This window comes from Haliaeetus leucocephalus, unplaced genomic scaffold (genome assembly GCF_000737465.1).
Source record: "Haliaeetus leucocephalus isolate CR32 unplaced genomic scaffold, Haliaeetus_leucocephalus-4.0 Scaffold76, whole genome shotgun sequence".
Classification (NCBI taxonomy): Eukaryota; Metazoa; Chordata; class Aves; order Accipitriformes; family Accipitridae; genus Haliaeetus; species Haliaeetus leucocephalus.
Window position 1 is genome coordinate 130,126 of NW_010972512.1, and position 27,491 is coordinate 157,616.

General features: G+C 51.5%; 3 protein-coding genes across 4 annotated transcripts; 2 read left to right on the forward strand and 1 right to left on the reverse strand.

Annotated features, from left to right (window-relative positions):
* The first annotated feature begins 66 nt into the window (after positions 1–66).
* FZR1 (fizzy/cell division cycle 20 related 1 (Drosophila)) lies at positions 67–20,184 on the forward strand. 2 transcript variants are annotated; one of them, XM_010580146.1, is made up of 14 exons: positions 67–150; positions 8,687–8,832; positions 9,922–10,047; positions 10,287–10,350; positions 10,774–10,901; positions 11,360–11,442; positions 11,867–12,050; positions 12,260–12,325; positions 12,804–12,906; positions 13,572–13,756; positions 14,655–14,888; positions 14,970–15,074; positions 15,922–16,014; positions 16,865–20,184. In XM_010580146.1, exons 2-14 carry the CDS (start codon positions 8,764–8,766, stop codon positions 16,904–16,906), a joined length of 1,482 nt encoding a protein of 493 aa, XP_010578448.1. In that variant the 5' UTR covers positions 67–150; positions 8,687–8,763; the 3' UTR covers positions 16,907–20,184. The 2 variants fall into 2 exon arrangements, with proteins under 2 accessions (XP_010578448.1, XP_010578457.1); XM_010580155.1 differs by lacking the exon at positions 67–150 and adding an exon at positions 1,636–2,385 and having other exon boundaries at positions 8,690–8,832.
* Positions 20,185–20,663: 479 nt separating this feature from the next.
* Positions 20,664–21,939, forward strand: LOC104840679 (chromosome unknown open reading frame, human C19orf71). The gene is made up of 4 exons (XM_010581810.1): positions 20,664–20,737; positions 21,094–21,352; positions 21,564–21,708; positions 21,797–21,939. Exons 1-4 carry the CDS (start codon positions 20,664–20,666, stop codon positions 21,937–21,939), a joined length of 621 nt encoding a protein of 206 aa, XP_010580112.1.
* Positions 21,940–22,589: 650 nt separating this feature from the next.
* On the reverse strand, positions 22,590–26,969 carry LOC104840687 (GRAM domain-containing protein 2-like). Its single transcript, XM_010581822.1, has 11 exons — positions 25,227–26,969; positions 24,959–25,043; positions 24,576–24,749; positions 24,382–24,480; positions 24,165–24,236; positions 23,991–24,050; positions 23,676–23,739; positions 23,270–23,380; positions 23,048–23,129; positions 22,681–22,788; positions 22,590–22,602 (listed from the first exon to the last, which is right to left on the reverse strand). Exons 1-11 carry the CDS (start codon positions 25,355–25,357, stop codon positions 22,590–22,592), a joined length of 999 nt encoding a protein of 332 aa, XP_010580124.1. The 5' UTR covers positions 25,358–26,969.
* Between the last annotated feature and the right edge of the window lie 522 nt (positions 26,970–27,491).

The following is a 27,491-nucleotide window of genomic DNA, read 5'->3' on the forward strand; positions in this document are numbered from 1 at the left end:
GGCGGCGGCCTCCCGGCCTTTGGGCCTGCCCCGCGGCCGGAGCCGGCGGCGGTTAGCGAGCGGTGCCGGCGTCTCGCCCTCCCGAGGGCCCCTCCCCCGCTCTGGCCGTGGCTCCGTCAGACCGGCGGGACGGGAGTTAGCCCCCGCCGGGTAAGCGGGGGTCCCGGCGCCGCGGACGCCTCTGGAGAGGCCGGGGCCGGCTCGTGCCGCCGTTACTGCGCTGTGCCTTTACCGCTCCCGCGCACCGGGCGCCTTTGCTAACGGACGCCGGTGCGGCCGGAGCCCCCGGGGCTTGCGTAGCCCGAGTCCGCCCGCAGCGGCCCCGGGCTCTTGCCGCAGACCTTTTCTCGGGCCAGGCGTGCCGAGAGCCAGCGGGCAGTGCAGCTCCTGCGTCCTCACCCGTTCTTGCCTTCGTGATCAGATTGATAACGTGAGCGGTGGCCGAGATTTGGGTGGTGTGGGCTCTGGTACTAACGAGAACTACCGAGCGGCGACAGAAACTTTTCTCAGAAGTCACCTGTTTATGCACAGCATGAGTTGGTGACGTGCTGTGGTCCAGCTGATGGCTTTTTGGGTGTCTGAGGGAGCCGAATACCACCGTGTCTTTTGTTAGGGTTTTCTTAATGTGTGGTTGACGTTTTGCAAGTGGAAGCAGGGCGCACGTTCAGCAAGTTACAGGCTTGAAGTCTTAAAAGTCCAAACTGAGCACCCTCCAGGCATGGTGAGAGGGCAGGCATTCTGCTGGTGGAGCCGCTACAGTGTGGCAAGGTCTGTTCGGTCATGTTGGAGTCACCTGTCAAAGGTGTCGTAGGCCTTATTGTGTGGGTAATTGTTTTTTTCCTTGATTTGCAGTTCTCTTGAAGGCGTTATGCTCATTTTCTTGTGAAGTGCTGATTCTTACTGAGTTAGTGTTTTTAATGATGCTAGCCTAGTATTTTATGCCAAAGGCTCTTCACAGAGCAACTCCCCTGCTGGCAACAATATCTCATATTAAAGACTGACTTTTTTTTTTAATACAGAAGCAGAATTTTCTTGGGCTGTTGACTGAAGCTGCTGTGTTTTCTAACTTCTGTGACTTTCCTTTGTGGGTTGACCAGGGCACCATTGCACCTTCAGTAGCTTAAATTTTATGATGAAGCAGACTTTTGAATTGCCTGGCCTTTTCAGTAAAGCTCCGTGGACGAGGCTGCTGCTGAATTTTTAATCTTGGCTTTTAGTGCACTGACTTCTGATAAGGCTTCCGATAAAGTAGATCTTTTATCTAGAGCTGATGCTCTTAGCTCTTTGTACTCCATTTTGAAATGTAAGATAATCGGACGACTGTATTCTGTGAATTTTTGTGGTTTTTTGAAGGGAAACTGAATGTTATTAAAGTTAGTAGGTTTATGAAAAATTGCCATGCTTATCGAGTGTATAAACTACTAGAAAAAAAAAAAAGCCCTGAAGGTTTTGTAAAATGTTACAAAATGCATACAGCAGCCTTTCTCTTGTGCTTCCCTCTACTCCTAAGTAAGTCCTCTTTATGTCTAGGATGCCTAACATGGAAAAACTCCACCCTTATAAAGACCCCCTATCCCTAAGGTCCAAGTACTTCATCCATCCCCGCTTCCTTCTTAGTAAACACTTTGCGGTATGCAGAGTAAATGAGTAAATATCTTCTAGGTAATCACCAAAATGAGCACCATCATATGGTGGTTGATGAGCAGCCAAAAGCAGAACCTCCATTTCTGCTGTCTGTCCAGTGACTTGTCCAAAATATGTGTTTACGTGGGGAAAAACTGCCATCAGGTGACAACAGAAACAGAAGAGCTGCTGCTGCAACCTGCCCTCTGCTTTCTCGGCCAGCTGCCTCCACAGAGGCCAGAAACTGCCAGTAGCTCAGCCCTCATGTCCGAGGGGAGATTGGGTGTTGAGGTAGTACAGAGAAACTGTGTGGTTTTTTTATCACTCCCCCACCTCGTGAGTTGGGAAGGGTAGCTGCATCCAGGCCTATCAGTTTGGCACAGGTTGCATCATGGGCTGAGGTGAAATCTCAGAGCAGAACATGGCGAGGTTAATGCGTATCCCCTCTTTGCCAAGTAGTAACTTGAGGAAATTGTACCCAACTCTTTCCCCAGCATACCTGTTCTCTAGCACCTCCAGAAAGGGGTAGTGTCTCGCGCCCACTCTGCCTGAGTGCAGAGTCACAGCTGGCAGGAACCTGTTGCATTACATTTGCAGGAGCAGCGGAGCAAATGGGAGTAGCAGAACTTGTTCAGCACTTGGTATTTCTCAAGCATGATCTGCCAGAGCTGAACTTGATCTTTCACTCGGCCTTCAGAGCTTTAATCGAGCCTTTGTAACAGCCAGAGAGAAAGAGGTGTTCAAACACTACCTTTAACCCAGGTACCTTTGCTAATTGTCACATCTGCCTCTTATTGCTTTTGCTTTCATAATAGGTCAACCTCTTATGAGACTTTCTGTTAATTAGATGTAGAGATTGCCTTTTGACCCACAGGCAGGAGGTGACACAGAGGTGACCCCTCATTGAGCACGCACTATATTTTAACGTTCTGCGTATTTGCCAGCATATGGCTTCCTGCACTGCTGAAGACTTTGTACTTTATTTCGGATTCCCTGGGAGCAGGCATGGCCCTCCTATTTATGGAGCAGCATGGTGAAAAGATGAAATAATCACTACTTGCAGGCAATAAAAAGGGTTTTAATGGTGATGATTTTCTGAGAAATCACCTGCTAAGTACACAATTGTCATGTCTGCTTAGATAAACCCTGTGCTCCTAACAGACTTCTGTATGCTGCAGTGAGATGTGTATTGAATGAAAACGTCATCTGTGAAGGTAAAGTAACAAACCTACAATTCTCCTAACTTACTAAAAGCTGTCTGAAGCAAACCTGGAACCCCCTCAGCTAGGGGCCTGGCTGCTGCATGGGTACAACAGTGGAGGGAGCTGCCGACTCTTGACAGTCTGATCTCTGTAATTGACCGTCACACTTGTATTTGAGTCTTGAGTTGAACAGTTGAAAATGTACTTGTCTTTTGAGCGCAGTGCTGCAGGCTTGACTCTGTCGGCTTCCCTTCTTTTCTTCCAGTTGTGGAGAGAAGGGGGATTTACGAAGAACACCTATGCTGAAAGCGATGGTAATATCTGAGCATCATCTATGTAGAAAAGGCAGCAATAGCAATGTTCTTGGTAGGCTTCCTGGAGTGTTCCCTGCAGGTGAGGGCTTGCATCTAAGAGCAACGATTTTGTGTATGAAAATCCTGGTGAAATTTTTTTTTTTTTGTAATGGTGTACTGAGAAGATTTATTAGTGGAGGGGGGGGTGTTTATTTTTTGTAAAGGCTCTTCCAAAGACAGAGATTTTGCTGTTTCTGAAGGTGTTACAACCCTGAGTTTCTGCTGGCACGTGGAAGTCCATGCCATGTCCAGAGCCCTTTGTCATGAATACCTCATCCTTGGCTCACGCAGGCTTCCTGCAGCACTCTGCGACCTGAGCGTCCTAAATTGGTGCCGTTGCCCTGCGGTTTGCTGGTCAGAGTTCCTGTCATCCTGGTAGGACTGTACATTGCTTTGGAAAGGTAGACACAAAGCCTTCAGTTAGCTTCAGAAGCAGGCTTGGAGGGCTGTGGCAAGTCTTGTAGCTTGCCTGTGAGCGCAGGTGGAGGTGCAGTGAGTTGCAGAAAGTCACTTGTCACCTCCAGTCTGAATTACACGTTGGGCCCTTGCCCGTGAGGAAGGGGTGATGTTTTCTGACACCAGAGGTGAAAGGAGGCGCAGATAGCTGTGCATACCGCTCATCTCCTAAGCTTAGTATGCAATTGCAGCATCTCGAGCTTCTATACTACTGTTACAAACTGGGAGGCTAAGTGCAGACAGGAGATGAAAACAGCGTCTTGGCTATGCCTTTGAGCCACTCTGGCTTTCAAATCAAACTTGAATTCAGTTTGTGCCTATTGCTGGTCACCTTAAAGTTGGCATTTTTTGAATAGGGGCATTCTCGAGCTGATGGTAGCAAGCGTATAAAGGGGTTTGTGAGCTCCCTGGGCAGGAAGTGCTTGTTTGCAGGATGCTTTGGAAAGGCAGAAATAACATGGATTTTTGCAGGACCCTCCTTCAGGGAAGACATATTAAGCTCTGAAATACACTGATGCAATATAATGGTTCTTGCAGTAATACAGGGTCTTGGTTTATTGGTGGAGTATTGAATCTCTCTGCAGCCTTCAAGAGTTGAGGCTTAGGGGTGGAGGTCTTGTCTGTCACCATAACACTGAAGTAATTCTGTCATTGCTGTTAATGCGGTTGCTGTGCAATACCTAGCTGTGAACAATCTTCTCTGATGAGTGCGAGGCAGCAAAGTTTGTATTTTGTTTTGAAATAAAGCTTTACCTGCTTCCGTTGTATAGGGAATACTTTTGTAAATGGTTAATTTTATAAATGCTTTTTGCGCTAATACCTTAGTAAATCGTTGGATAAGAAGTTGCATACTTGTAGTTTTAAAAAGGTAAATATTGGTAAAACTTACACAAGGCTTTAACATTTTGTACTACTGCTGTTTTTGAAAGGAGGCTAGTTACTTAAAAGGATTGGTTGTTTGGCATAATGTGTAAACTCTGTTACTCTGGGTTAAATGTGGATGAGCAGTTCTTCAGGTTGGCCAAGCACAGAGGATCTTGCTCCTTGTCAATGTCTGCTTTAGCGCTGTGAAGCTGGCTTTAGTGTTCTGGATGCATTTGTAATAGGCTTCACTATTACATAGCAAAAATGCTGTGTTTTAGCTCCCCTTCCCCCCCACTTAACAGCTTGTTCAAAAGTCTGGGAAATAGAAGAATCCATAGCTAGAAATGCTCTTACAATACTCCAGGTTGAGGTGGAGGTGCTGCTTACTAAAGCAGGAGAAAACGTCTGCCCTTTGGGGCCAAGTTAGTTTTTTGTCATCTTGGTGAGCCAAACTGGCATGTGCCATGGGCCGGAGCTGGCACAAAGGGGTGCAGGGCTCCTTAGCTGGCATGGATAGGTGGACTACCATTTCTGTTGCCAGCTGAGATCTTTAACTTGTTGGTTTGCAAGTGTTGCCAAGTAATAGGTTTTAGATGAATCATTGGAAGATGAAAACTTGGGACTTTGGGGAACCAGGACATCTGGGTTTGATTTCAAATCCTGCTGCTCATGACTTAAAGGACTAAGTACTTGTTTGCTCCATCCTTTTCCCCTTGGTAAATTATGGGGCTCTTCCTGAGAGCTTATAAATATTCAGCACCTGAATAATGACATGTTTTTACCTCAAAACCTGTGCCAGGCCAAAAGAGAAGGTAGCATCTCTGGTTTTGGGTAGGCTCTTGCTAACTCTAAATTTTGGGGCTGTTTGGGGCTTAGTAGTAAATAAGACCCAAACAACCCTTTTCAGGCTTCAGATGCTTCAAAACCAAGGATTAATATTACATTAATTGTATTTGAATTACCAAGACATCCTCTACCCCTTTTGTCCCTGTCTAAATTTGGAAATACATTCAGTTTTTACATTTAAAAGTTCTCCTGCCTTTGGTATTCTCAGAATCTCTCCCTTTCATCAGCACCTCTAATGTTTAACACTTACCCAATTACCTTCCAGTCTGAAGAAGGGCACGAATGATTTCTAGAACAAAAAAGGGTCAGGGATTGTCCAGCTCTTGCTCTGCTTGGGTAGGCCACTACTTGAATTGACAGAGCCAACACAGCCTACGTTTGCTACCCCAACTTCAAGACTTGCTAAAAATCCAAATAGGCACAGGCTGCCTCTCAAACAACAGAGAAACAATTTTGCAAAATAACTGCATTCATTTCCCTGCCAACCCTGGCATTCTGCATGCTGGCTTATTAAAAACAGATCCCTACCAAGAAAAAACATTTAAGTATTTGAATACATTAAGGTTGGGTCAAGAAAAAGAACAGAACGCACTGGTTCAGTACCCTAACTTTGCCTAGAAGTATTGTTCTAAAAGTAATATGAACTGTGATAAAATCCAGCCAATTCAGAGATAGGACATAAGGTGCATGAGGCAAATACAGTCAGAATACAAATTCTTCCCTAGGAAGCAAAAAAACCTCCACTAAACCCCACCTTTCTTCTCTAAGCATGAACTACATAATTGGTAACAGAATAATATCCAAGAAGAGTATGTAACATATAGCTCCTGGAGATCTTTTATTTCTTCAACTGAAAGAGAACTTACAGTGCACATACTCCCAGTCCTTATGGCAAATCCTTTCTTACTTGCTTCAGGGGAAATGGAAAACCCACCCACTTCCCACAAACAAATTTAAGGTTAGCAAGGGCCTACCCAAAACCAGAGATGCTACCTTCTCTTTGGGCCTGTATTCAGTAGCACAGGTTTTGAGGTAAAAACATGTCATTATTCAGGTACTGAATATTTATTGCCATGTTCTCTTCTGTTATTAGCTCTGTGTATGCTATATTTCTGATTAGAAGTTGTAATTGAAATTTGTACAGATGGGAACTCAAATGAAAAGCTCTAAAAGCAAATGTGTTTCATATCCAGATTTAAAAATGTCACGTTGCTGTATAACTGGATCTAGATCTCTCACGAATACTGTGCTGAGCTGTTTTGGGAAGACACTTGAAATGTGTGGTGTTCCCCAGCTGAATCACGCTCCTCATGTGGGTTCTGCAAGCTTTTCTCTCTTATTCATGGTGTTAAAACACAAAACAAACAGAAAAAAAAGGGGGGGGGGGGGCATTTTGTTGAAATGCTTGGTTTGAGAGGTTCTGTTAACCTCTAAGGTAGATTTGGTACATCACGGGTAGGTGAGGATAGTGGTAAGTACACTAGAAAATGAAGGAGTGTTTGACATGGGATGCACTGATTTTTTTCATTTTTTTTAAACTTCCTTTGTCAATAACATCGCAGACTTTTCTAACTTTTCACTTACCATAATGCCATCTCAGACTCTTCACTTCATTTGGTGGAAGCTGATTAGTGTTAAATTTGGTAGCTTTCTCCAGTTTTGCCTCTGAAAGAACATATGGGAGAAATGTAATAAATTAAAAAAGAAAAAAGCTTGGGGGAGGAGGTGGCAGAGGTAAGCAGGTGTAGTCAGAAACAGCTTGGCACGATCTATTTCAGGGATGCTCCTGTAAAAGTGTTGGCATGCTTAATGGCAAGGAAGAAAAGGCCTCTGCATTTCAGCATTTGTAAGAAGTCCAAGTTTCGGTACTAACAAATGGCTTAGATCAAAGGAAAGTAGCTCTGCTAGCTAACAGATGACTGTAGTCCAGAGTTTGTGTGCTTTATCTTGCTTTGAAGCTGCTAATTTCATAGAATATTATAATACTTAATCACATCTCACTGGATTACAGTATGTGCTGCTGTACCCCTCTTAGCTTGGTAACTTGCCTCTAATTTTTAATGGTAAACCCTGGGTAGGTTTTCTGTTCTTGGAAGTAAACCTTTTCACAGCAAACCTTACCCGCTGGTGGAGGAAGCTGAAGGCAGTTTGTGGCAGGCCCTGAGCGTGGCAGTGTGTAGCTTGTCCCTGGACAGCTTTCTCCCAGCACAGCCGTTTGTGTGCAGTTGCCTCCTGGATTTTGCCACAAGTTTGTATCTCGAGGCAACTCTGTTTCTGTAGCTGGGACTCTGGCCAGATGCAGGAGTAAATGTTTATACAGTAACAGGGAATCAAAATCCCTTTACATTCTGCATGGCTTCCAGATGCCTGTGTATTGTGGGGATTTTTTTGTGTGGTGTGTGTGTTAGATTCCACCTTTCCCTTTGGAGATGTTTATCTTGGGTTAAAAGACCACCTTGGCACGTCTCTTCTGGCTTTGGCATTTTTGTGTCGGTATGAGCTGTGGACAAAGCATGAGGTGTGTGTGAGTTGGGGAAGTTGGGCACTAACGATGTGGATCCATGCCCTTCAGAGTTCGGAGAAGGGCTGTGACTACATATCCTCGCTGAAGTGTTAGCTAATTTTTTTTATTGATGCATGGTGTAATCTAGCCAGCCAAATCTAGGCTATGAAGCAGCCCTGTCCTAAAGCATATGCTTGAAAGATGCTTAACATTGCTTATAGACTGTGTAGCCATAAGTGAGCTAGCTTTATGCTAGCCAAGAGGAATATTTGGGACAGCACCGACATCAGACATTGAATGTTAACCCAGGGGGCTACCTAGTCCACAGCTACCTGTGTTCCTGCAGTGTGTGATACTAAGTCTGCAGTGCTTCTAACATGGCTAAAAGTATCCCAACCAGCTTCAGCGTAGTGGTGTGTGCTGCTGTCATGCCTCTGGCCTGACGTATGGATCTGGCTGTGGTGGGATAGGCTGTAGGTGTCTGTTTTTTCCATGCCCAGGTACTGAAGGGTTGCTAAACTGTGCTGCTGCAGTTCATGTGAACAGGCTGGGTTTGAATATCACAGTCTCTGCTCCAGTTGTGCTGGTTGCCTGCTGAGGTCCTGTCAGACACAAAATGCTGGTTGCCTGCTCATGTGAATCAGCAACCAAGGGCAATAATACAGAAGAACGCTTTCATTAGCAGCCCTGTGCTGTGCTGTATCACAAGCTTGATACCAATGCTCTGGATAGGAAAAGTGGTCTCAAGTTTAAAGAACAGGCTTAGGAGATTCTGAAGGAGCTGCTTCTATGGGAAGGGGTATAATATTTTGGTGTTTTTCTTCCCCTGTCTGTTGCAGCAGACTAATTGCTGATTGGACTTCATGAACATAAACTCCTGAGCCTGCTGAAGTTCCCAGCCCCTCTGCTTTCCACCATGGACCAGGATTATGAGAGACGTCTCCTACGCCAAATCAACATCCAGAATGAAAACACAATGCCATGTGTAAGTACGAATGGGCTATACTAAATGGTCTTAGTCTGACTGTTAAATTGTTGTCTGTCTTGCCTGTGACTGTTTTCACTTGAGCTCTTGAAAGATATGGGACCTCTTTGAAGCAGACCTTAGTCTTTTGTTGGGCTGTGAGCAGGTGTGACTTCCTGAGCTGCTCTAGGAATAACTGAACAACTTGACTTCAACAAAGCTTTTGAATATATTAACTCAGTTCAGGTTGCAAAAAGGAATTAAGATATTTTTATATAGCTCAGTAATGCCTTTTTACTAAATAATCTCAGTAAGTATATGTGGAACATAGAAAGTTGGGGTCTAACAAACAAATAAACCAACTACAGGGTTTGACGAGATAGAGTGAGTCCAGCGGAGGCCACCAAGATAGTTGGGGGGCTGGAGCAGGAAGATGCTGAGACCTGTGTTGCTCAGCCTGGAGGAGATGAGGCTCAGGAGGGGTGAAATTGTCGCTTTCAACTAGCTGGTGGGTGGTGATGGAGAAAATGGACTCAGACTCTCTTCAGAGGTATACAGTGGAAGGGTTAGAGGCAATGGATGCAAGCTGCAACAGGCGAAATTCCAGTTAGATATTAGGAAAAAATGTTCACAGTGTGGGCATCCAAACACTGCAGCAAGGAACTTTTGGGGTCATTGTCCTTGGAGGTACTGAGAACTCAACTGGGTGAGGCAATGACCTTCAATGTAACTTTGAAATTAGCCTTGTTCTGAGCTGGGGTCCTTTCCAACATAAATTATTCTATGAAAAAGAATGTGACTGCAGTTGAGGAGTCTGCTGCTCACCCTGCAAGCAGTCTGCCCCACTCCAGCCTTCCATGTGTTTGCCTTGACAATGTCAGCTTCAGAAGGAGCAGTGAGAAAGAGGCTGTTTAATTGCTTCTTTTGACAGGCGTTCCTGTGACAGTTGGACTCTGACGTGCTTACTAGTTCTGTTAAGGGGATAAACTGATGCTTGGCTTTTCTGCTTAGGCATATTCAGCTTTGACAAGGCTTCGTTGATGTTTTTCAGACCCCTGCTGTGATCAACAATTGTTGGGGTGTGTGTGTGTGTCTTATTCTTCAATTCAGGTGGCAGAGATGAGAAGAACCCTGACGCCTTCCAATTCTCCGATGTCTTCTCCCAGTAAGCATGGTGACAGATTCATTCCCTCAAGAGCTGGGGCCAACTGGAGCATCAACTTCCACAGAATAAATGTAAGTTTTGCTCCGTTCTTCTACAGCTCAGTCTTGGAACTGAGGAAATGGTGCATTTTGTTTTGGTTGGCATAATTGCTCTGCTTATCTTCTGCACCATGGTCTTCTGCCCCAAAAGAGTTCCTTTGAATGCATGTCTTCAAACAGGCTGCCCCTGTTGTCCAGGAGACTTCTTCGTTTGTTACCTTAACATATATCATGAGGTTTCTGTATGGTGATAACATGTTTCTCCCTTTCAGGAAAATGAAAAATCTCCAAGTCAAAACAGAAAAGCAAAGGATGCTACATCGGACAATGGCAAAGGTGAGACCACCTTTCTACCACTTGTTCACTTGTGCCACACCTGTAGCTTTTATTTCAAACTGTTGGCAAGTTTGGAAATCAAGGCAACACTGGCACTTTCATGCTTATGCAAAAACTCATGCTGCTGTTTTAGGAAATGACTGCATCGTGCAAGTGAATACCAGGTCACCTCAATAGGCTTCTGACAAGCGTCTGGGAAGCAAGAGGCTATTTGTATCTCTTGACTTATTGTGCCATGGAAGCACTTCCCTGATGGAGTGGAAGGAGGGGAAGCTTGCTGCTAATCTTGATTCCAGACTGGGGGCCCAGGCTTATTAAGAGGCCCTGCAAATGTACAAGTCAGGCAGACGTGATCCTGCCACTCCCTGCAGAGCTGTTTGCAGCTTCAGAGTCCCCTGCCTAAGTGCTTGTTTGGGTTCACAGATGGTCTTGCTTACTCTGCCTTGCTGAAGAATGAACTCTTAGGAGCAGGGATTGAGAAGGTGCAAGACCCACAGACGGAAGACAGGAGGCTTCAGCCGTCCACCCCGGAGAAGAAGTCTCTTTTCACTGTGAGTTGCTTACTTTGCATTAAAACCAATGGAGGTTGCACGTGTGCGTCACAGCAGCAAAACACACAGTTCTGCCAGGTTGCTAGTGCAAGTGAGTTAGCGTTGTGGCTTGACTAAGATAAGCTGTTGATAACAAAATTTGGTGGCCTGTAAACAGAACATAATTATCTGCAGCAAGCTACGTACTTCCCATTTCTGTACTGGCAGGGAAGCTGAGTTGGAACCAAGCTTTTTTGGACAGTGTGGTAAATCACCAAATCGAGCTTTTGGACTTTGGTGGAGATGAGGTTTTTTTGTATGGTTGTGGAGCACCTGGAGAAGGGAGGAACTGAAAAGTCTGGAAAATCTGACTGTGTGTGTTGAAGTTAGCTAGGCATTGGGCACCAGTGTGCATTGTTAGTGATCCCCTAGGTCTTGGGCGTGATGGGGTTCTTACTAGATGTGTTTTCTTTATGCAGTATTCGCTCAGCACAAAACGCTCTAGTCCAGATGATGGCAATGAGGTCTCACCGTATTCCCTGTCTCCTGTCAGCAACAAAAGGTAACACTAATTCTCCACAGACTGCAGGAAGAGAAGGTTGGGACAGAAAATTCAGTGAGGTTCTCTAGGGCTTCTTTCTAAGGCACCCAGGATTGCAATGTGAATTGGTTTTGGAAATCTGGGGAGATAACAAGTAGGGACAGTCAAGTTCCAAGAATTTCTGCAGGTGCCTAACCTGCCTAGATACTTAATATGTCTTGGCCAGCTTTCAGTAGTCAGTTTACCTTTTTGCTCCCTACCTCCTTTATAGAAGCAGAACCTAATTCCTTCCAGTCTCACCTGCTGGAAAGAATTTTGCGACCTCTGTGTCTGTGCATTTCTATAGAAAAGCAGGTACACTTTAAAGAGCGGCTACATCTGTGTCTACCATCTGCCATAACGTATAAGATCCTGTAGTTGTTTTTGTATCTGTTCTTGTAAATAGTCAGAAGCTGCTAAGATCACCTCGAAAACCAACTCGGAAAATCTCAAAGATTCCTTTCAAAGTGCTGGATGCCCCAGAGTTGCAGGATGACTTCTACCTGAACCTGGTGGACTGGTCCTCTCTTAATGTCCTCAGCGTTGGCCTTGGGACTTGTGTTTACCTATGGAGCGCTTGTACTAGCCAGGTGAGTGATCATCAGTGTCTGGAGAGTGAAGTACCTGTTGCCATGGGTCTCTTCCAGTTGTAGCATCTTTCAGAGCTATGGAATGTGCTGTGTGAGGGATTCAGCACTTGTAATGCTCTGTCCCAAACTAGGTACTAGTCTGTGAGACAGCTAACGGTGTAGTATGACAATAACAAGTGTTTCTTATTGCATTCTGTCCTACTTTCAAGGTAACCCGACTGTGTGATCTCTCTGTGGAAGGAGATTCTGTAACATCTGTGGGCTGGTCAGAACGGGTCAGTATAACGTTGTCAACAATGATAGCTGAAATGCTTGTAATTTAGACACTATCATTGTAGCTGTACAGCTCTTCCTCACAGGCTTTAACTTCTTGGGCCACTTTCCCGTATTTCCCCAAACTCCCTGTATGCATCACAACTGAAATGTGATGTCCTGTCTGCACTATTTTTCTCTGCTAAATGAGAGGGGATAGAGAGCAACCTCTTGTATCTTGAGGTTCTCAAGGCATTTGCTAAGAGGTGTGGGAGGGAGAAGGAGCCAGTTTGTTTCTCCAACTCTTGACAATAAAATGTTACAATAAATATGTTCCAGCCAGGCTGCTTGGCCCTCTCAGTAGGGAAAAGATGTAAGATGGAAGAACTCTGAATGCTTTCCATCTTGTGGGATTTATCTCAAGTCTCTTCCTCAGCTTCTAGCTTTTGTTTTATGTCTGCCTCGACTGGCCTTACTGATCATGGTTTTCTGTTTGTCTAGGGGAACTTGGTAGCTGTTGGCACTCACAAGGGCTTTGTACAGATCTGGGATGCAGCTGCAGGAAAAAAGCTCTCCATGCTAGAGGGGCACACAGCCAGAGTTGGTAAGGAGGTGGGAGGCAGAGGTTTCACATGGTTTGTTTCTTCATGACTGAACTTTTTCCTTGTAAGCAAGGGATCTACTTGAAACAGCAGAACTTAAAAAGTACCAGAATTTATATTTATCCCCTGCTATATCTTGAGCAGTCTTCAAAATATTATCATCTAGTAGTTGTGGTGTTCTGATCTTGGGTGTGGTGGTGTTTGAGTACTGCAGCAGGTGTTTCCTCCATGTCTGAGGCATTTTAGGTTTGGTTACAACATCTTTTTTCAGTGCCACTGGCTTCCGGTTTCAGCCCTGCAGGCAGGCTGCTTTACACTGAGATTTCCAGTTCCCTTATTCTGCGGGGTTCATTTCTTTTTTGCTCAGAGGCGTTATGAATCTGAATGCTGGAGTGAGATTTGGGAAGTCAAGGCACCTTCCAAGTTCTATTTCTGTGCTTTACTGCACTGTGAAATGGCATTAGTGATACCTTCAGTAAGTTCGTGCAGGTTAATCTTTCTTTGTATGCTATTCTAGGACTTCAGACAGTGGATATAAGGGAGGTCCCTAAGCACTGATTTTTTTTGTTGTTGTTGTTAAAACCTTGGCAACTGTGGTGGCTGTGTTCTGCCTACCTGTTTGCACAGGACTCCCACAACATACTCTTATGCTCTGCCTGCGTTACAGGTGCCTTGGCATGGAACGCAGACCAGCTCTCTTCTGGAAGTCGAGACAGGATGATCCTTCAGAGGGACATACGCACCCCACCCCTCCAGTCTGAGCGGCGGCTCCAGGGCCACAGGCAGGAGGTCTGTGGGCTCAAATGGTCTACAGACCACCAGCTCCTGGCCTCTGGAGGAAATGATAATAAGGTATAGTACTTCCAAGGAGTCATGTGAAGCATAATGTCTCTAGGTCTTCACCAAGAAATGTCTGACCCCCTTTCTTTAAAGATATTCGGCCTCTCTGAGATGGGCTTTTGTTTCAGTTGTTGGACTGTGTCGAAGCATAAATCATGCTAAGCTTGTACTCGGTCTCCTCTCTCTAATGAAATTAAAAAGGCAGATTTAATTTTGCTTCTGTATTTGGCTAATTAAATCTATAGCTTTACTCAGGCGTTTGAGTTCAACAAAGCTACTGCTGAGCTGTACTTCCTGACTTTGTTTAGGTAGCATCCAGTCAAGTTTGTTGCAATAATGTTTATGTATGCAGAAGGAAATGGTGTTTAGAGCTATCTAAGTTCTAATACCTGTAACGCAGGCTTGTAGTTCACTGAGCACCATATGGAAGAAGCATCTGTTACAGAGAAGCAGTGTTCAGAGCCCTTTGGAGTGGGTTGCTAGGTAGTGAATTTGCCCAGTGTCTGCGTGACAGCGTGCTTGTACAGAGTTCCTCCTGCTCAGAATAACTTCTAATGAACTTGAGCGTATTTCTAAATGTGTTCTGGAATAATACAGCCATAAAGACAAAAGAAGGGTTTAAGTTCATGTTCAGTGACACTGTGTCTTTGGCTTCATAAGCTTACCTTAAGGACTGTTAGCTTCCTTGTGGCCCAGTGGTAGAATGGCTCCTCAGTTGAGTGTGGTGGCAGGGTGGGACTGACTTCAGGGCTGCAAGTGCAGAGTGGAGATGCATGTGCTTGGGCAGAGCTGTGGGAAATCATCTTGTTGCCCAACTGCTCTCATCAGTCCCGGCGCAACATTGTGGCTTGTGGGTGTTGGGGACACATGACTGCAGCACAAATTTGATCACCTCTCTCCTCTTTGCCAGCTCCTTGTCTGGAATCACTCCAGCCTGAGTCCTGTCCAACAATACACAGAGCATCTTGCAGCAGTAAAAGCTATTGCCTGGTCTCCACACCAGCATGGACTCCTTGCCTCTGGCGGTGGGACAGCTGACCGTTGCATACGCTTCTGGAACACGCTTACCGGGCAGCCTTTGCAGTGCATCGACACTGGGTCGCAAGTGTGCAACCTGGCCTGGTCGAAACACGCCAACGAGCTAGTAAGTTCCTCCCTGTGCAGTCCTGCTCCTGAGCTGTCTTGTGTTAGGAAGCATGATGCATATTTCCCTCTCCCCTTTCAGGTGAGTACCCATGGATACTCGCAGAACCAGATCCTCGTCTGGAAATACCCCTCGTTAACTCAAGTAGCAAAGCTAACAGGGCACTCGTACCGAGTCTTATATCTGGTAAGCAATGGCCACATCTCCGAAAAGTTCTGTAGCTGCTCATCTGGCTGTGCATATGCTGAGATAAGACCCAAAGCTGCAGTGCCAGTGGCACTGTAAGCTGCCTGTAGTCTGGGCGGAGATATGAACGCTGCCCTAGAAGCAATGAAAAACACTCTGTGTCTGGTTTCCTTGCCTGCAAGGGATACTTTGATTTGCTGCTATGGAAATGTGAGGCTTTATTAATGAATAGCAGAGCCTGCCAAAACTCTTCTGAGGAAGCACAAGCATCTCTTCTTCTTCCCTTAAGACTTGCACGCTTTTTCACTGGTGACTGCCAGCAGGGGAAGAATTTGATGCTTTCAGTCCTCCTAATTTGTCATTAAAATGTTTGGTGCAGTTAATCCACATTGATCTCGTACCTGCTTTGTTACTGTTACGTAGGGCTTTCAGCGGGTTCATAACTGAGATGATAAATGTGCTGATAACTGTTTTGTGAGGTAGATTCCAATGTAAGTGACTAATAGAGCTGGCAAATGCCAGTCATATCACACTTCCCGCCTTAACGCATATTTATAATCTGGAGAGGAATAGCCTCAATTACAAATGGCTTGGATTTCTTAACACAAGAATCCTTTTTATGATTATTCCACCCATGTGTTCCATAGCTGCATAAGTAAGATGCAAGTGCTCGAATTGGCACCTACTGAGACTGAATAAGGCACATGAAAGCAGAGGTAGTTGTTTGGTTTCTCACTGCCAGCCAAGTAGGAAGGAGAGTTGAATATCTCTCATGCATTCCAATGAAGATTTGTTTTCAACCTCAAAAATGTAACAGATGCTAAAGGTTGCTCTCTCTTGGCCTTAGGCAATGTCCCCTGATGGGGAGGCCATAGTTACAGGAGCTGGAGACGAAACCTTGCGCTTCTGGAACGTCTTCAGTAAAACCCGCTCAACAAAGGTAAGGATGCATTGTGTGGATGGCTGCAGCTGTGTCCTGCAGGAGGCTCAGCCTTTGGGGGTGAATTCAGTCCAAGTTTGTTCTGCTGCCTTGCCTCTGATCTCTTCACCATATCCTGCAGATCGAGGGCTGGATGCAGCGAAGGGTTAAACTTTGCTGAAATATAAAGGGATTTGTAGTCATCCAATGATATAAAAGGTTGCCTCTCTGCGCCCCAGGCAGTGTGGCACAACGTCCTTCTGGCTGTTACAGGGCTACTGAACGTAGCAGCATTTCAGGGAGCTCACCCCAAGCCCACCATCTTCCCTGCTAGCATGCTGCTATGAACTGACCTGGTCCTCAGAGATTATTATCCCCTAGCTCCTTAGGAAACTGCTTAAAATGGTGGCTTGGATGGAAAAGGGATCGTGGATGCTGCCACTGACAACTCACCATCACGGAAAGCAGGTTGTGCCAGATGCTCTGAGAGCTTTTCTGGGTGTCTGGCAGAGGCAGTGGACAATGGCAGAGAGATCTTAAGGAATGAGCTTCAGGGAGTTGGTGTTGCTCACTGCTGCATGTCCCCCTGGTTTCTGATGGCTCTGGGGTACGGCTTTGTGCAAAGCTGTGGGAGTGGCACGCTTGCCTGCCGTGCTCCTTGTTAGCAGTTGGAAAAAACCCATGGGAATATTTATGGTATTGGACTTTGAATGGTGAGCTCAGATCATGCCCTGAGCTAGAGATACCTCACCAGATTAGCAGTTGGGTTTTTTGGGGGTTTTTGTTTGTTTGCTTGCTTGTTTTTTTTAAAAAAGGCAGTCTGCAGCACAATTGTGGACTACTTAGAACCTGCTTTGTCTTTTCTTGTCAGGAGTCTGTATCCGTTCTCAACCTCTTTACCAGGATACGATAAACCCCATAAACTGTGACCCAGGAGACTACAGCCTGACATACCAGGATAAAACCACTACCTTGGTGTGCATGGAACCCCAAACGATCAGCCAGAAGGGGAGGGAGTGCCAGTGGGACTGGAGGACGGACCCAACAGATGCTAATTAAATACATGCTTGTGAACCATGCTGGGCAGCATTTGGGATGGGGTTGGGGAGGGGAGGGAACTGCCAAAGGTTTATGGATTCATCCTTCATAAAGGGAAACGGGTACAAGAGAAATGTTAAACCAGCATCCTCCCACCCTCATGTTGCATACTGGAGAAAACATGTATGACATGGATTGTTGAGACCGGACCAAGGCCATCCCAGCTGCTGTGTTGTCCCCTCTTGGGAGAGATGAGAGTATCTTTGCCTATGTGGGAACAGGTTTAACGTGCTGCTCTGGGTCCCCCTGTTCTTGGATGGACATCTTTGGAGGTAGGAGCCAGCCAGACTAGTTCAATACAACTGGTGCAAGGTGGCTAGGCTCCAGGCTGGGCGTTAGCCTCTCTGATTATCTAAGGGCATTTTTTGTAGCCTGGTATCCCCATTACATGAAGAAACTGGAGAACTGCTTATTTTCCGTTTTTTTTGTTTGTTTGTTTGATTGGTTGGTTTTTTTCCCCAATAGGTACTGTAGTACTTGATACAATCATTCCTGTAAGACAGCTTGATTTTTTGGCATGCTTGACAGCTGCCTTCAAACATACATTTTTGGGCTCTAAACTTTGGAGGAGACTTGAAGAGGCTCCACCTCTGAGGGAGCACATTCAGAAAGTTCTGAAATTGCTATTGCATGTTCTGGGCTGATCCTTTTAGTTAACAGAAAGGAAAAACAATGGCTTTAAAAAAGAAAAATACCAACCAACAACCACCGTGCATGTGGAGCTTCCCACAGTGCCATTTGTGGCAGGCTGGTTGCTCTGGAGTCTTCCTGAGGACAAAAGCAGTTGAGATGCGTTTGAGAAACAAAACGACTCATGTGGATCTGTCTTTTGGAGAGAGCATGGCCTCTTCTGGCTGGAAGGGGGGAAACACCACGTCTGGGCGAGAGGGGGGGTTCTTTCTCTAAAGCAAGGAAGAAGTGTTGCTGTTTTTTATCTCCAAGTCAAAGCCAGGGACCTGTTGTTGTTGGGTTTTTGTTTTTGTTTTTGTTTTGTTTTGTTTTTTTAAGTTGTCTGGGAAGAGAGTGCCTGCTTGTGTGTTTGGAGCCTGCGTGATGAGTGCCGTGGGATGTGACGCAAAGCACTTGTGTGTATGTGTTGCTTTTAATTTAAAGAGAAGCTGTTACGCTCGCAGCAGCCTGTTCCTGTCTTACTTTGTACATGTGCCAATGCTCTCCCTGCTGTGCGCCTGCCTCCTGCCTGCCTCCTGCCCTCTCTCTAGTGCACTGGGATGTGAGTGCTGTTTCCTGTTCGCCTTTGGATTTTCCTGGCTGTGTATATAGACCTTGACCTGTTCTCTGTAGAGTGTATAGGCAATACTTTTCTCTCTTCCCCCCCCCCCGCTTTTTTTTTTCTTCTTTCCCTGAAACCAGACTGTACGGGTGGTGGTGGGAATATGATTGTCTCTCCCCAGTGCCACTGGTATCCTTAGGGCGAGCTTCTGAGGTGTAGGAAGGCTGGTGGGGAGAGAGGCAGTGAGGTGCCATTCTGTTCACCACAGCCTTGACCGCGTGTGCCGTTACACCAGTGCCTGGATCAGGCTCTGGGTGCTACCTCTGTGTGTCGCAGGTACGTGGAGGCACTCGTGAGGAGCTCGTGTTCCGGGAGCTTGCCGCTCCTTAGCAGTCTGGCAGCACTGAGCCTCCAAAGCCCAAACTGGCAGCTACATAGTCATCTTACAGCCTCGGTTGCCTCCAAAATGTAATTTCAATGTAATTTCTGAAATGTGGTTTCAACACAACTACTTTATTGTCGTTCTTGCTGCAGGAGCATGGGGCTTTGTTTAAAAATCGTCTGATGGCCTCCTAGCCCTCTCTTCTTGCTTGTTATATTCACTGGCACAGTTAAACTTCATCATGTGGAAGGAGCACCGCAAAGCACTGAGGAGTTGTTAAAATTCAGTCAGATCATTAAGTTGGCAAGCAGGTTTGAAGTAAAAGGCCACCCGCAGCAAGATGTGGTCTGTCACAGGTGTCTGTCCTGTTGGGCAGCAGAGCCCAGGGACGGGGTGTTTACACCAGAGCTGGAGGTGGTTGGTAGCTGCTGCTGTGGACTTTCTTGTCTGTTGTGGATAGTCTGCTGCCTAAATCCCAACATGCAGACCCCCAGGAGATGCTGGTTTCTCCAGGAAGAAATAGATGATTGCGGGGGGGGGGGGGACACACAAGGTCTCAGCCGTGGGGTGGTTTCACACTGGTTTGTGCCCATTCTGGAGCAGGAGGAGGAGAAGGGAGCCGGGCACTCCAGCCGCGGCGTGGAGCAGCATGGGGCAAGCGTGGCAGCTGCCCTGGCACTCCTGCAGGGATGGTGGATAGAGGGCTGGCCTTGCTTCTCGCCCCACGACATGGGTGCTTTCCCCAGAGGAGTCCCAGGAGCTGCTGGGGCAGTGGGCAGCGCTGTCTGGGCATGCATGGTGTGTGCTGCATCCGCAGCTTGGTGCTCCTTGCTCTGCCAGCATCCAGCTGCACCCCCAGGTGCTGGGGGGGAGGGGGAACATGGCCCCTTGTTGCTCTGTCCCTGCATCGCACTCCTCTCTTGCCAGGGACTTTTACAAACCACATCTCCCACTTTTCTCACTTTGGAGCTGCTTTGGGAGCAAGTTGGCTCATTGCAACTTCTCCCATCATGCTTGGCAGGGAGGGCTAGTGATTTCCAAGCCATGGCTGATCTGCGGCTGAGCGAATTGGCTAACGAGCATGGCGAGAACGAGCTGTTCAGATTGACTTAGCTGTTCAGGCATGGCACAAGCTCCTTCCTCCACCCCGCTCGCAGCTGCCAAGGCAGGAGTGGAGTTCCCAGAAGTGCTCTCTGCAGGTCTTCCACTGCAAGGGTGTGTGTTGGTGGCTGGGTGTGTGCGTCTCGGCTCATGCTGGCGAGCGGTGTGATTGCTGTCGGCTGGCTGGAGTGTGCTGCGGTGTGTTAAATAGGGAAAAGAACAAAGCTAATGTAAGCTTCTGTTTTCAGTGTGTGACCTGCAAGTGCTGAACCGTGCGGGTGGGTTGAGCAAAGGGTCCTCCCAGAGTTTGTGTGATAAAGTCTGCGACCTTGTGGCATTGTTATATATAAGGCATCATATGGTGGGGAAAAAAAAAAAAATAGAGCGTTGTAACTTTTCCATGTAAAGCAATCTAACTGGCATTAAACAAGTTGTGAATTTATGTCTCTCGGGCTTGACGGCTCCACTTTGCTTTTCCACAGTGAGGTGAGGGGTGCAGCAAGTCCCCAGGCCCTCTGGAGCTGCCCTCCGGGCTTCAGAGGCCCTGGGGTCCCCCAGCAGCTTCCCTTGGTGCTGGAAGTGGCAGCTTTCTCAGCGCAAATCTTGCCTGCAGTTTATTGCTCCCGCCTGCCTGCTCCTGTTTGCTTTCCCACTGCTGGAAAAGCAGGGAGGTGCAGCCCCAGCCCTCCCTGCCCTGTCCCTGTTCCCCTCTGCGGGCCAGGAAGGGATCAAAGGTCCCCCTGCCCTGGCGCAGACCCCCACGGCCTCCCCTGCCTTGGTGTGGGGCAGTTGCCAGGTGCCAGTTCCGGCACTGTTTGCGCCAGGGCGGCTGCGGTGAGGCCGTGGGCAGCACCAGGCATGGAGCTGGGGGAGCACAGACCCTGGGTCCTGCAGAGTACCCTCGAGACAGAGTTCCCGTTGCCCCTGTACAGGTAGGACCCTCGCCTGGGGGAGGAGAAACCCCTGCCCCTTCCCTGGGAGCCCGAGTCCTCTGCCATGGCTGTGCCTCAGTTTCCCTGACGTGGAGGAGGGAGGGCTGCCAGCAGGGATCTGGCTGTGGGAGAATGTGGCAGCTTTTCTGCTGACCTTACTGGCTTGGTCCCACCAGCTGGGGGGGAGTGCCCAGCCCCCCACCCCCCTCTAGCCCCATCAGATCCCCCTGCCTTTAAGGATGTCCCACAAGTGGTGCACAGCCCTGTACCCCCACACACGTGTCCCCTGTCCTGCTTGAGCCCTGGGGGGCTGCTGGTGGGAGCATGAAGCCCTGACAGCTCCCTCCCATCCCCAGCGACCAGTATATAACGCTGTGGGGGCCACGCCAGGCCCCCCTGCTGAAGCAGGCTGTGCGCTGGAAGACCACCCCCATAGGCTGGGATGCCGTGGGGCAGAGCTGGTCCACGGGGCTGAACAGCAGGGACAAGGAGGTGGAGGATCCCTGGTACGCCCTCGCCTCCGGCATCGCCCACCGCTGCTGGGAGCGGGCCCACGCTGGCCAGGGGGAGCGGGATCCTCTGCCCCCAGGTACGGAGCTGAGCTGTGGGTTTGAGGTGGGGGAGGTTGGGGGATGGATGGCGCAGGGAACTGGGATGAGAAAATGGCAGGGCAAGGAGCTGTTAGTGCCTCGGTTTAAGCACCTTGGGGGTGGTGGGGGGAAGCCCCAGGGACCCCTCAACCAAACCAGGATAGGGTTGAGCTGAAGGGCTTTGGGCTGGGGGGACCCGGCTGCGGGGTGCAGCTCCTGCTGTGCCCCTTCCCCAGCTCTGCTCCCTACCCCCAGCTTATGCCCAGCACCTGCGGGAAGTGGCCTGGTGGGACCCCGTTGTCCCTGCTGCGTACCTGGGACCCTGCACCCGCTGGGGGCCCTTCCTCTGGCAGGAGAGACCCATCCTGGGGAAGGAGTATGGTAAGAGCTTGGGGGGGGCCTGGCTGGCTGCAGGGCTCTGGGGCCCCCAGCTGTGCCCCCTCTCACCCCCTTCCCCTCTGCTTCCCAGTTGTCACCCGTAACCAGAGCCCCCGGACACAGGGGGGCAGCTCAGGGTACGTCCCTGCGCTTTCCTTCTGCCGCCCCCTCCTCACCACCCGGGACATCAGGACCTGGAGCCTCCTCCACCACCAGCCCTCCACCCGCCAGTAAAAGCCACTGGTCCTGCTGCTGTCCTGGCCTGTTCCTGGGGGGCAGGGAGGGGATGGGGGGGGGGGACGGGACAGGGGACACTGGTTGGTGCTTGTCCTGTGGCATCTGCCCTGGCAGGGTGCTGATCACCCCAGCCCACAAATCCTGCCCGGGGTCAGGTAGCTCACAGCCTCTGTCCACTTGTCCCAAGGACTAAGGCAGCCACGTGTCCTTGGAGAAGGGGCAATGTAGGGCGCCCTCCAGCCCAGTGTGCTCCCAGAAGGGGATCACATCTTTATTAATAGAATAGTCTGTCCCTTTGCCCCTGCCTTGCCCAAGACCGGGTCCCCCTCTGCCTGCCACCCCCGTTGGCAGGGAGGGGTAGGGATGGGTGGGTGGTGGGTACCTGACCCCAGTCAGACCCTCTCTGCTTCTCTTTGCCCCCCGGGGACCTGCCCGGGTTCTTCCTGCTGCTGCTTAGGGTGAGGAGACACGGGGGGGATCGATACGGAGCCCCACAGCCTGTGTGGGCTCTGGAGGTGTATTGGGGGGGCTGGAAGGTACTTGGTGATGGAGCTCCCAGCTGTTCTCCTGAGAGGTAGAGGAAGGGCTCAGAGCAGCCCCTGAGCCCGTCCCCTGCAGCTGGGGTGATGGCTCTGTCCTTGCTGGCCTCATGTCTTGTACCTGGAGAGGGGGAGGTAGGGTGAAGGGGGGGTCCCGGCTGCACTGGGGACAGAGGGACCCCTGGCCCCTGCCACTCACTGCTGTGACAGGTTGAGGTCTGGCCTAGCCTCCACAGATGCCAGCTGCTGCTCCAGTTCCATGATGCGCAGACCGATGTACATTGAGGACAGCAGCAGGGTCATCATCCTGGGGGACAAGCCGGCATCAGGCACAGGGATTACAGCCGTGTGGAGGGATGGGGCAAGAACAGTGCTGCGGCCGGGCTCCTGTGTGCTCACCCTGGGGACGCGGTGGCGGGGCCAGTGCAGGTGCCCAAAGGGGAGTGGGGGAACCCTGGGCTGCCAGTGTCACACTGGAGAGCCTGCCTGGCCAGGGTGCAGCGGGGATTGGGACCTGGGGGGTGTCCTGAAGCCCTGAGATGCAGGAGCAGGGCCTGGGAACTCACAGCAGCAGGTAGATGAGGAGGACGGTGTTGAGGAGGCTCAGCTGCGTGGTGATCTTGGCCCATAGCGTGGTGTGGGGTCCCCCTGCCAGGGTGAGGTGGTGTCAGTGCTGGGGCTGCTGAGAGCCTCAACCTGGCCCCCATGGCTGGCTCTGCCCGGGGCCGGGTGCCAGCCCTGGGATCAAGCCCCAGCAGCATCCCCCTCCCCAGGGCCCCCTGACCCACCCCAGAAGCCGCGTGGCTTTGCCAAGGGCAACCGCTCACTGCTGCTCAGAGCCAGCGCCGCCACCTCTTCATCCTCCTCCTCTGCTTGCCTTGGCGTTGGGCTCAGCTCATCTGCGTGCAACCAGGAGACATCTGATGAGCACCCCAGGACCAGGAGGGAACTGGGGGGTCTTGGGGATCCAGCAGAGCACACTGGATCAGAAGGAGCTGATCCTGTGCTCCCCAATGCTGTGGAAGATGCTGTTTAGGTGGCCAAGGGCTGTGTGGGCCCTCCTGGACCATGTGTGGCTGGGGAGGGGAAGCGGAGCCGAGAGACGTCAGTGGCGCAGAAATGCAGGTGAGGACACGTGTGCTTGCACAAGCAGGGCTGCAAGCGTGCGAGGGGGGCTGTGGGGCAGCAGCTCACCCAGCGGCTCCTGGAGGTTGTCAGGCTCTGGGGTACTCTGCTCCAGGTCTGACTGGCTTGAGGTCTGAAAAAGGACAAGCCCCAGTTGTGGTACAGGTCCCCAAGGCACCCACCCCACAGCAATGGGGACATGTGTGGGACCCAATGGGACTTGTGCCAGCCCTGAGGGTCCTGGGGTCTGTGCTGGCCTGGGCTGGGGCTTTTCAACTCCACATTTCTCCTGGAAGCCTTCCCAGGGGGCAGGCACTGCATCCATACCCCTCCCAGCCCAGGGGGCCAGGGCTGTGCCTCCTGCTGACCATTTCTCGGCCTTACCAGAGGCTTCCTAAGGATTTCCTCACTGCTCAGAGAGGCCAGAGGGCTCCAGCTGTTGTCCTGGACAAGGAGAGATAAAAGGGGGTGCTGGGGGGTGCCAGTCTCCCCCACAGCCCTGCAATGGAGGGGACAGAGCCCCTGCGTGCCCGGCCCCCGGTCTGGCACAGTGCATACCTGCAGGTGTTTGCAGACCGACTTCAGGAGCTGGTACGTGGCCTCCCGACGGTGCAGTGACACAAAAAGGAACTGCTGGGGAGCGGGAAAGTGGTTTGCACTGGAGCTGCTCCCTCAGTCATGGCCCAGAGCCCACTGGCCACAGGGACCAGGACACCCCAAATAGCCCTGGGCTGAGCTGCCCCACTCCCAGCACCATCCCCGTCCCCAATCTTACCTTCTGCCCCTCGGCAGTGCGGATGCTGAGTGCGTTGGGCACCAGGAGCGCCGTGTTGGTCTTCTTGAGGGCTGAGATGGAGGCGAGAGGAACCACAGCCTGTGCCAGGGGGGACCAGGCGGCATCACCATGTCCCTGGCTGCTGCCTGTGCTCCCTGCCAGAGCCACTGGCCCCGCACCCATCCCCACCCCACCTTGATGTCCTTGAGCAGGAGGCTGGCGTGGAAGCAGACGTGGTGGGAGGTGATGTAGAGGCGGCCATGGTAGGGCACCTCTCTCTGCCAAGCGCAGGAGAAGCAGGCCAGCAGCTCTTCCTGCTCGGTGAGCTCCCCGAAAGCTTTGCGGTAACTTGCGGTGCGCTTGCTTAGCTGCAGGGGAGGCCGGGGCGTGGGGCTGGCATGGCATGGTGCTTGGGGCAGAGCCCTGGCACCACAGGCACCCCGCAGCCCCCCACTCCGTCACCACCTCTGCCACGAAACCAGGATGGGCATTCCCTCGGCACCTGCCCCACAGAGACCATCCTGCCGGGACCATGGCGCTGGGGGAACCCTCCTGTGCCCCGTGCCTCGAGACTCACCGACGGGGACAGGTTTCCCTGCCTGCCCGTGGCCACCGCAGCCTGCTCTGTGTCCGTGCAGAAGGAGGGGTCGCAGGTTTTGGATCTGGGAGGAAGCAGCAGGCAGGGATGAGCTGCGGGGCTGCCTGCAGACCCAGCTGTGCACACATGTGGCCTTTGTGTCATCTCACCCGGGCAAGAGCACCTGGGGTTGGCACGGCTGTGCTGGACTGGTGGGAGGTGAGGGCTGGGGTGCGGGGACATATCCCCAGCAAGGTGCAGAACCCACCTGGTGAGCACAGGGTGCCCCAGCTGCGTGCTGGTGCTGCTCTTCTCCTCCAGGCTCTGCCACTGCTTCTCCACCAGCCCCCCCCTTCCACTCCTCCTCAGCTTCCCCAGCATGAAGGATGAGCCCGACATGCAGCTGGGGGAGATGGGGCAGGTTAGTGGGGGACAGTCCCCATGCTGCCCATCCCCTCAGCACAGCAGCTCCCATGATGGTGTCACCAGCCAGTCCCTCTCCCAGAGGGGACATGGCTCAGTTCCTGCTGGGACCAGGAGAGCAAAGCCCACCTGGTCACACGAGTGCTTCTCTCCATGACAGTTTCCGCAGCAGCACAGCCCTGCCCGGCAGCGGGGAGAACCCAGCAGCCCGTAGGCAGCAGTGCTGGCAGCAGGGCAGTGGTTAGTCCCTGCCTGCTGCCCCACAGCCCCGGAGGGAGCGGCACAATTACCGTCCCACCGGCCAGCTCCAGGGAAATGCCGCACCCCTGTCCTTGCAGCCTCCCCGGCACAGAGGCCCCAAACCCAGCGCCAAGAGCCACCCAGACCCTGTCCTGCCAGCCTGTACCCTGTCCTGGCGGGAGGGACGGTGTGTGCCAGGGTGGATGCCAGGTCCCCGGGAGCGGCCAGGCCAGATCTGCTGCCGGCTTGCAGGTGGGAACTGGGGTGTGATGGCCCCTGGGTCCCTCCCGGTGCTCGGAGCGAGGGTGCATGGCCCCGCTGGCTCCGTAGGGGACGGGAAGAAGGCTCAGCTGCCAGATCCACATGCGGGCAGCAGAGCCCCCTCGCCGGGGCAGGTCCTGCCCAGTCCATGCCATACCTGGTGGCGAGCACAGCCAAGCCCTCCTGTCCCGTCCGGCCTGGCCCACAGCCTGGCTCGTATCCTGCTCGCGCTCCTTCCAGAGCCGTTCCCAGCCCGCAGCTGCCTCCTCCTCCTCCTCTTCCCGCTGGCGAGGAAGGGCAGGCAGGCGGGGCCGGGACTGGCCGCAGCAGGTTTGCAGGGAGGCGTCGGGGCAAATACCAACCCAGGGCTGGCTGGGTGAGAGCCCGCGACGCTGACCCCAGGGCGCCTGGGGGGCTGCAAAGGGGTGAACGGATACCATTGCTGCCACGGCATGGCCCGGGGAGGACCACGCACCCCAGCTCCCAGTGGGATGTGGGAAGCCATCCCGCCACCAGGCCTGCCTGCCCATCTCGCCGGGCCTGTAGGCTGGGGGGCTTCTGCACGGGGAGTCCCTCAGGTTTGCAAGTGCCAGCAGGGTGATGCTGGCACCAGCCCACGTGTCCCCCTGGCAGTGGGAGTCCCATGGGGCAGCCTGAGGGGTGGAAAGGGGCACTAAGCAGCTGCAGACCTGCCAACCCTTGGGGGGGGTCCCTGGCCATGGCCCTCTGCAGCCTCTGGAGCAGTGTGGTGCAGGACCCCCACCGGGGGGGGGGGGGGAAAACCCAGTCCCAGGTGTGGCTGTGGTGAGCAGAGCTGCCTGTCCAGTGTCTCCCACCTGCACTGCCCTGAAAGGGGGCCGCGCAGGACCTGAATGAGCACCCAGTGGGTAAAAGCATGCTCTGCACGCACCTCTGTGACCACAGCCCTTGGGGAGGGGAGTTCAGCTGCCCCCAAGACAAGCTGCAAATGCATCCCCCTCCCAGGCAGAGCTGACAGCCGGAGCAGCACACTCCACAATCCTATGGGCACCCTGCAGCATTGCCCGCCCGGTGCCCATTCCCCACTTCCAGCCCCACAAGCAGAGGCTCCCTCCTGCCCTGTGCCCTCCCCAGGCAGTCCTGCAGGGCATATCTCGCCACCAGTTCCCTCAGGGTCTCTGTTGCGGGACAGAAGGTTGCTCCCAGAGGCCGAGCCCCAGGCAGGGGCAGACCGCTGAGAAAAGCGGGGAGGGGGTAAGACCAGGCTGGGGGGCTGAGCAGAGCTGGGGGTCCGGGTGGCCAGTTGGGGAGAGGCCTTCACCCTCCCCGTGGGGTGCTGGGACATGTACGAAGGGCACCCAGCCCCAGCCCCCGCCCTGGCTCAGCCTTTGCTCTCTGGACTGGGGCTGATAAAGCCTTTCCCAGAACCCTGGCTGGCTGTGGGTAACAGCCATAAACCCTGTGTACAGCACAGCGTGGCAGGACAGCGCTGCGTGGGGTGCTGCAGCCCTCACCCCCCCAGCACGCTGGGCACACACGGTGTGTCACCAACCGCACTTGCCCCCACACCCCCCCCGTCACATGCACTCCGCCCCCCCTTCCACCCACACGCAACACACAAACCACTCAC